Genomic DNA, 9,359 nt, shown 5'->3' with positions numbered 1-9,359 from the left:
ACCGATGAGACCTCACAGATCCCACTGCTGCCATCAATTGTCAAGGGATGGCAATGGGGGAGCCACGCAGTTCCCACTGCTGCCAATTGTCAAGGATGATGCTGGAGAGATTATGCAGAATCTCATTGCTTTCACCAATTGTCAAAGTTCGCAGCCAGGTAAGTGGTAACTGAACCCATCAATCTGTTATCTTTTTGTCATGAACAGCCCTCTGCTGCTCCTTATTGTCCGGACTATTACGCAATTGACCAATGAATACTGGAGGAGGCTGCAGCTGTTTCCACAAAGGCCAATTATTGGGAAACTAACAGTGAGCATATGGTAAAAACAACTCCGATACCAACTCAAGAAACTTATGTATATACCCCCGGTAAGGTCACTACTGACTCCACAATACCCAAGAACTACTCGCTGCCACCAGTCCTTTTAATGCAGGCCTGTTTCTGGTAGTGTATGGCTTCAGGGTGTGGTGCACAGAGCAAAGGGAACAGGGCTATTACTTTTTATATTTAATCCAGAACGATAGGCTGTGTTTATAAAAATATTTAAAGGATTTAACAAAAAGTGACAGCATATACAATTATATAAAATAAACAGGATTAACAAAGAAACTCACTAGGTTGATCACAGAGATGATTTGGCTTTGCAAAGGAGAGCGATTCGATTGGAAACGTTCAGTGAATGAAATCGTGCATTCACTGATATGTATCTCTGTACATGAACACAGATCCTAATTCTCCTTGTCCTTTTATCAGCACCTAAGTTACACTCACCCCCCCTTACTGACCTCACATGGGTTGTGTTGTGAGATGTTCTCAGTCCCCCAGGATTTTATGAAATTCCCTAAATTAACAATATCTTTACTCTTGACGATCGCAGAAGTTGGAGATCGCTGCCATATTTTTTATCAGGATTTTACCTTTCCGTAGATAGTAAACAAGATATGGCTGGTGTCAGTTATCTGGCCACTATTGATTTGGGGCTTATAGTCAGGTGATATACAGTAGTTATGAAAAATATGCATATTCTTCCACAATTAGTCCTGAAATCGAAGATGTATGTCCCATTACTATCAGATCAATCAGATCCATATAAACCCCAACATTCATAACTTTCCTTGGAAGACACAAAGTCTGGGAGAAGTTCTTTCATCATATCAGCTCATCCTGGAAAGAGCCCACTGCCCCTCCTCTAATCAAAGAAATGCCAGACTTAATGTCCAATCTTACAAAAGGTATCCTGCCTTAATTGTTTGCTCATACCAGACAACTCTGCCCCTGCTTCACATACTGCTGTAATATCCTCTATATTACACTACGTCGCCCACTTCTCTATGGCCCAATCTTTAAAACAATTCACCACAGTCCAGCTTGTAGAATAACTGTATGGCTGCCGTCTATTACATTGGGGTCACATTCTTCGTAATCGCCAGGTTCACATTGTGCATTTCCTGGGAGCAGCTCAGTTGCAACATGGCTGCCGGTGCGGAGGATGCAGCATCATTAATACATTGCTTCCAGAGTTGCACGATAAATATTCTATAGGATAATAACAGTAATGAAGCTTTCCAGGTACTGGAGAGGGAAACATGACTCACTGTTTAAGGGAACACGTCGTACGTCAACCCTTATGGGCCCGCAACAGAAGGCGCGTTTATCAGTTTTTCCCCTGAGCATTCCTATAGAGTAAAACATGAAATAGCAGCAGAACCAGTGAGCGGCGGCACATAACAGATAATACAATTACCTCTAATAATACTGTCACATTTATTATATGGACCTCAATACCACAACTGACCATCTCCATCGATACTACCAGAACACGGCCACCACAGATCATTGATCGTCTGCTATGATCAGTTCATGAGAAGACAAATCCTGCGATAACACTGCCTGGAAACTTGGGGGATGATCAAGGGTAATACTGCCAAAAAAGATGTCACCAGCCCAACTAAGTCCTATAGGAAATACAGGACGTGTCTGAGGTCATAGAGACAGTCCTGGAATTTGGCGAGAGGCAGGCCTAGAATGAATAAGAGAGAGGTTTTGGACTGGTGAGAGTGAGGCATAGGACAGGTGAGAGGCAGGCCTAGGACATGAGAGTATTAGCTTTCATTATTTTTAACCTCTAACTGGCCATCAGAAAGAATCCAGAAAATTGACTGGCTGCTGTCCCTCCAATTTGCTAGATTTGTAGGAATTGAAATCACAAAAAGTTTTGATTCTGGCGAATCTGAAATTTTCATGAAGTTCATGATGAATCTGAGTCACTAGCTGGTAAGACAGGCTCATATACCGGCTCTGCCTCTGGATCCAGGCGCTCCATCATCTCTTGCATTCTTCTGATGTCTTCGTCCAGTTCTCTTTCCCTTTGTGTCTCCTGATCTACATCCATCTTGGAGTCATTGGTCATCTCTGCTACCAAATTCTGCTCCAGAAATCTCTTCTTATTTAAGGCCTCCTTTCTGTTAATCTTCTCCCTTTCCTTCACATACTGAATCATGTACCTCCTTCTTCTTCTCATTTCCCTCTCGGGGTTTCGAGGTTCATTCACTTGAAATTGAGCATCTTTTACAACCTCATATAAAAATTTCAGAACCTCTTCATGTTTGGATCTTTGCTTGTAGTGATCTTCTGGAGTGTAGTTCTCAATGGAAAATATCTTTTCGACCCCCATATTCTTGAAGATTGCTTCCCGCTTGGTCAGTTCACCGCTTGTTTTATGGGTGAGAACTACAATGGGGAATATCCCTGGAATGAAAATGGTAAAAGTTCATCAGCCGTGAGTCATGTATGGATAATTGCTTTGTCTACCCATTGGGTTGTAGTTACAGCTCACCTGCTTTCCCACCTCTAAATTTAATGGTATACCATGGAGGACAAAAGTGCCCTTGGTGACAATTTTTATGGGGGTGCAAAATCTCTCCTTAGGGCTAGAATTGGAGTTATGGCTGGGGCTATCCTTAGGACTACAATTGAGGCGCTGTAATAAAATATGTAAAAAACACACAAAGTATCTGGTAAATTAATGAATGGGCCGCTACACTGTCTCGTCCACATTTACACCATCTATTGCTTATCTCACTATGCAGCAGAACTTTGAAGCATTAAAGGGCACCGATCGGTTCCGGCTTGCAGATTATTGGTTTTAACGAAAGACGAGGGAAGTGAATTCGTGAGCGACAAATTTGTGTCACATTTTAGGAATTTGCTAAATCTAGTGAATTCAATTTTCAATACACGAGAATCACCAAAAATGGCCACTGACATTGTACACAGCCAGGGAAGGATCACTTGAACTTGTGTACGACTGAGTGCACTTCTCTATAATGCCGATCACATATATATGTATAGCACAGCCAATCAGACGGGAATATTAGAGCCTGTGTAAATGTAGAGGCAAGAAATGCAGCTGCCATAATGTGGAGAATCTGGACAGTGAGAGGACGTCGCCGCTCAGTGCTTAGGGATTGTGACACAGTCACTGTCAAGGTGCTGGAGGGGAGATATGTTTCACTAAGGCTAATGGATTCAGTGACATAAAACCCAGATGTTTTTTCTCCAGCACAATAAGTGTTGTGAGGGATTAAGTAACCATTTTGTTGAAGGGCTGGGTTTTTGTGGACAGCCATAGAGCAGTTGGGAGATTTTCCACCTTATCTCCACCACGGGGTGTGGTCTGGGGATTAAATAGTCAGCTCCAAGGACAGCAGTGTTCAGTGTGACTGGAGAGGGTGTTTTGCTCACTGTGAGCCTGCGGATCCCCGCTACCACAAGAACTGCACATTGTGTTACCACTTTATTTTGTTTTTCTTGTTCTTTTTTGCCACAAAAGGGCCGTGTTTATTTTGACTTCCCCATGGTTTATGCTGCATATAATAAACCAGTGAAGATGTTAAAGAGACAGTGTTCCCGTGTCTACGTCGATGTACAGCTGAGTGAGTCGATCTAACCCAGGAGATAAAACAGTAAAGAAACTGTGACGGGTGGGCTTTAGTACAAAAGGTGCTGTACAACAGCTTTGGCCACAAGACAGGTCTCAAAGAGCAATACATGTGTATGGGATGGCATGGAGGCGGTGGTATTTATAAACGGTGGTGGTTTTGCTAATAAATCTACGGAATTTACATTTACCACATCTATACTTTCACATTGATCTATTTTCTTTCCAAGTCCCAGCTGGTGTTTGTGTATGATAGAGTCTTTGACCTAATTTGTCTCTTATTGACCGCCCTTCCTAAAATCATTCAGACATCCATGCCAATCGGTCCGATTTCATTTCGCTAATGCACGGACTGGCTGCAGCGCTCCTGAACCTGACAGCTTCATATATTTCTATGATGCTATCACACTTGGGTCGTGAGATGAGCAGCCAGTTCATGCCTTAGTGGTCCGCGGTAGTACCGAAATCCAAGGGCATCTACATGAGCCCTAAAAGCAATAGACGGCTGACGGATAATCACCCCGGCGAGGTCTGGCTCTGCTATTAAAATGCCCCAATGTCTTCTTAATACCTTTTTGACTTTTTCTAATCTATCGTGAAAATTGCCAAATAGTCTAGATATTTGTCCACCCTCCTTTCTAGACCTCTACCCCAGAGTAAAGTTTGGAGGAGATACCCTGGGTGCACCTCAGATGATTGATCATTTTCCCGGCCTGGGCTGCAGCCAGTCAGTACCATATTCTCCAGTAAAGTCTGTGCTGTGATCCTTTTCTGCAGAGCGCCTCTGTAGGGCCGGTATCGGACCACTTCTCATTACTTTGTTGCAGTACTTGTATATGCTCATATCTGTGCCTGAATCAGCCAGTCTACTCTGTGTCCCCTGACCACATCATTAGGAACTTCTATTCTCCTTCTTGTGTTGTTGGTGCCATGTTGTATGTTGGGTGTTAGCGTCCCTGATCTGGGGCTTCTGTATAGTCCCAGTCCAGCTCAGAGTAGTTGGCGTTAGATTTCCCATCCTCTTTCTCTCTCAAATGGCTATTTAAATATTTGTTTTCTCTGAAGAGCATTGCACAACCTATAAGTCTCGCTACGGTGACTTGGTGGTCTCCACAAAAATATAGACATTCCCCCTTAGATCCCCAATCTGCACCAGTACTGCCGAGGGCTCGCTGAGGTTACCTGTCAGGGTTTCAGAAATCTTTAGCACGGCCTTCAGTTCTCTTTGTTCTTCAGGGCTTACTGATTGTGTTACACTAAAAAAGAAGAGTTTAGATCCATGAAATGTCCCTGTTGTTTCCATTTCCATCTATTATCTCCAGTATCTAGAGGGTGTCCAAGATGAGTGGACCAGATATGAAGAGGAGCATGACAAAGATGTACAGCACTCTTCCCATTTCCTTCTTTGTCCCAGATGACTTCTCAGCGCAGAATGACCCAATAAATACCTGGAGATCTATGAGGTCACTTCTATCGGATCCTGCCACGATTATGAAGAAACCGGAGAAACATCCCGGGGATGGACCCTGTTACAAATCACCTGTGTACATGTGTGGTGTAATCCCCAACTGCCGGGCACCTCGTTCTCACCTGTAGACTAGTACCGGGACCACAAAGTCTGAGATTCGGACTCTGCTCTTGGATTGATGCATCTTGTCGATCAGTTCATACTTCTTGGTCCATTTCACTGGTTCATCCAAAGGCAACAAATTACCTTCAGTGTAAGAGAGAGCAAACATCAAGGGTCATGTACGAAGGACCAGAGCAAAGTGTGTGGACATTCACCAGCAAAGCGACTCCAGCTTATTATAGACGTCATACATTAAGATGGACGAGAGTCCATAAGATCACAAAAACTATAAGATGTATCTCATCAGGGCCGTGACATTAAAGGGAATGTCAGAACGGCCTCCCATAGGGTTATGTTGGTCATCAATAGCTTTATTGAAGCTCTTTTACTGAAAATTTGTTGTTTTATTTCACATGCAAATGAGGCTAAAGTGCTGTAGTTATGGGCAGAGCACTTTTCCGGTGCTATACCCTCCAGCCCCATCTCCCTTTGCTTGGCTGACAGATCACTGCATAATCAGCCAATAAGCTGTCGGTCAGGCAGAGGAATGTGAAGTTGGGCAGGGAATAGTCTCAGAGAATGGGGAACTGCTTTGACTCTCCCAGAGCACTTAAGCCTTATGTGCATATGCATTAACACAGACAGTTTTAAGTTAAGGAGCGACAGAATTCACAAGTGAAGATGTGCATGGCATTATCAGTCTGAGAGGTACAACACCATAAAACAGTTCTGGGACCGACATCTGCATCCATTGTTGGTGGCACTGTCCCTACATGCCATCATTTCCTCTAGACTCACAAGCTCTACCGTTATGTATTTGTGACATGGTTTTTCTTTACTTACCGAGTTGGGCAAAGATCTCTCCGCTCTCGTATCCTCCAATTATACCAAAGCCTCGGTTGTCCACCAGAGTGATGTTCTTTGTTAGGGGGTACGACCTCCTCTCCAGTGTGTGGCCTCCATCGGTATCCTCAGAATACGTAGAGTTCTTGTACTCTTCATTCTCCCATACATACATACAAGTGTTAATGAAGGCGGATTTGCCATGACCGGTAAAGCCAAAGAATTGGATGATAATCCGGGTAAATCCTTGGCTGCCGTGAGTGCAATGATCAAAGTTAAAATGACTGATAATGTGTCTTATTCTGTCTGAGTCTATGGCCATGACTGAAGACTCTTCCTTCAGAACAACAAAGATAGGAGGGGTACAAGGTCCTCTCGAGTAAGGAAGTGATTGACTTTATTGCCCCATCATTTGCATATTACTTGTAGGAGTCTCGGGTCTTTGGGTTATGGCGTAGAAAATACTGATATTATGGCATTACTTGCAAGTCTCATCTGTGACCAGAAAACCTGCGAATAAGGGCGGTGGAATACAGCGCCTCTACTGGGTGACCATGTGCATAGGGCTGGTACCAATCCCGGCCCTCAGCACATGGTGAGAAGTAGTAAGCAGGCTCCTTGCATCTTCTCGCCCAACTACTTGCACCAGTGACCCATTTCCGTCACATCTCCTCCAGTCCCTTTCCCCTGCTGTCACCCCTCACCTAACTAAAATATTTAACCTCTCTCTCTCTTCTGGTATTTTTCCCTCCTCATTTAAGCATGCCATCATACATCCACTACTTAAAAAACCATCCCTCGACCAAAACTGTGCCGCTAACTATAGACCTGTCTCTACTCTTCCCTTCATCTCTAAACTCCTGGAACGCCTGGTCCACTCCCGTCTTATCCGCTATCTCTCAGAAAACTCTCTTCTCGACCCTCTCCAATCCGGTTTCCGCTCTTTACACTCCACTGAAACTGCCCTCACTAAAGTCTCTAATGATCTGCTAACAGCTAAATCAAATGGTCATTACTCCATGCTAATTCTCTTGGATCTCTCTGCAGCATTCGACACTGTGGATCATCAGCTCCTCCTCACTATGCTCCATTCCATTGGCCTCAAGGACACCGTTCTCTCCTGGTTCTCCTCCTATCTCTCCGACCGCTCCTTTACTGTTTCTTTTGCCGGTTCCTCCTCCTCTCACCTTCCCCTTACTGTTGGGGTTCCTCAAGGATCGGTTCTAGGCCCCCTCCTCTTCTCCTTGTACACTGCCCCTATTGGTCAAACAATCAGTAGATTTGGTTTCCAGTACCATCTCTATGCTGATGACACCCAATTATACGCTTCTTCTCCTGACATCACGCCAGCCTTTCTAGAAAACACTGGCGATTGTCTAAACGCTGTGTCTAATATCATGTCCTCACTATATCTGAAACTGAACCTGTCAAAGACTGAACTCCTTGTGTTTCCTCCCTCTACTAATGTACCTACACCCGACATTGCCATTTCCGTCTGTGGTTCCACTATTACTCCCCAGCAACAGGCCCGCTGTCTTGGGGTCATACTTGATTCCGAGCTTTCCTTTGCCCCCCACATTCGATCACTGGCTCGCTCTTGTCATCTGCACCTCAAAAACATTTCTAAAATTCGACCTTTTCTTACTTTTGACTCTGCAAAAACTCTTACTGTTTCTCTTATTCATTCTCGTCTCGACTATTGTAACTCTCTTCTAATCGGTCTCCCTCTTACAAAACTCTCCCCTCTCCAATCTGTCTTGAATGCTGCAGCCAGGATCATATTCCTCACCAATCGTTACACCGATGCCTCTACCTTGTGCCAGTCATTACACTGGCTACCCATCCACTCCAGAATTCAGTATAAACTTATTACCCTCACCCACAAAGCCCTCCATGGCTCAGCACCACCCTACATCTCCTCCCTTGTTTCAGTATACCACCCTACCCGCTCCCTCCGTTCTGCTGATGACCTGAGGTTAGTATCCTCAATAGTCAGAACTTCCCACTCCCGTATCCAAGACTTTACACGTGCCGCGCCAATTCTTTGGAATGCACTTCCCAGGTCAATACGATTAGTCCCCAATCCCCACAATTTTAAGCGTGTCCTGAAAACGCATTTATTCAGACTGGCCTATCACCTCAACACATTAACCTAACCTATCCCTGTGTGGCAGAGCCAAAAGTTTTACCATAACCAGGTTCCCAGCATCATGTTCCCACATGCTTTATGCATCCATTAGCCCTCTGTGTCTGTACTGTTACACACTTAACATTATGGCTGGTCCATACAATCAGGGCAACTGTTACCACCCACCTTTCGTGTCTCCCTCTTTCCTCATAGACTGTAAGCTTGTGAGCAGGGCCCTCATTCCTCTTGGTATCTGTTATAATCTACTGTATGTGATTATTGTTATGCTGTAATGTCTATTGTCTGTACAAATCCCCTCTGAAATGTAAAGTGCTGCGGAATATGTCGGCGCTATAAAAATAAAATTTATTATTATTATTATTACATGGTGGCAGTAATTTCATGCTGTGATCAATCAGTAACGCGGCTCTCTGCTGCAGGCGATCATAGAGCACACAGTACGAGAGACCCTACAATCAGCTGACATCGCCCGGGGAGGCTGCAAGGGAAATGTTGGGTTCTGATTGTGGGACCAATAGTTCTTGTTCATGTTGGGTTGACTTTTCATAAATATTGCTTTTTGCTTTGGCAATGTCCTTGTGCCTCAATAGGGGCCGCGCTCTATGGTGCCCTAATTGGATTGATGACAGATTGGAAGATATTAGTCAGAAACATACCCACTGTGGACATCTGAAAAGGCTGGTGGATGGATGCAAAGCAAAAGTTGTGTCTATAGATAATGGGAAATGGATCGAGTGGTCACACAGATACCATGATAGGTCAGCATTGCTCCATTCTAGCAGATTACCATAAAACCTACTTGATTTGCCCTGGTGTATAACCTCTGGTCCTATTGCCACAGTGTATAGCATCTGG

At 44.2% G+C, this 9,359-nt stretch overlaps 1 protein-coding gene across 1 annotated transcript; it reads right to left on the bottom strand.

Annotated features, from left to right (window-relative positions):
• Window positions 1-496: 496 nt before the first annotated feature.
• Window positions 497-8,210, bottom strand: LOC141073131 (uncharacterized). The gene is made up of 4 exons (XM_073560490.1): window positions 6,356-8,210; window positions 5,533-5,656; window positions 5,125-5,198; window positions 497-2,750 (listed from the first exon to the last, which is right to left on the bottom strand). Exons 1-4 carry the CDS (start codon window positions 6,675-6,677, stop codon window positions 2,251-2,253), a joined length of 1,020 nt encoding a protein of 339 aa, XP_073416591.1. The 5' UTR covers window positions 6,678-8,210; the 3' UTR covers window positions 497-2,250.
• Window positions 8,211-9,359: the final 1,149 nt, after the last annotated feature.

Source organism: Dendrobates tinctorius, unplaced genomic scaffold (genome assembly GCF_039654945.1).
Source record: "Dendrobates tinctorius isolate UK_male_01 unplaced genomic scaffold, ASM3965494v1 ptg000297l, whole genome shotgun sequence".
Classification (NCBI taxonomy): domain Eukaryota; kingdom Metazoa; phylum Chordata; class Amphibia; order Anura; family Dendrobatidae; genus Dendrobates; species Dendrobates tinctorius.
Note: the sequence above shows the minus strand (reverse complement) of the source record. Positions and strands in the feature narration are given on the sequence as shown.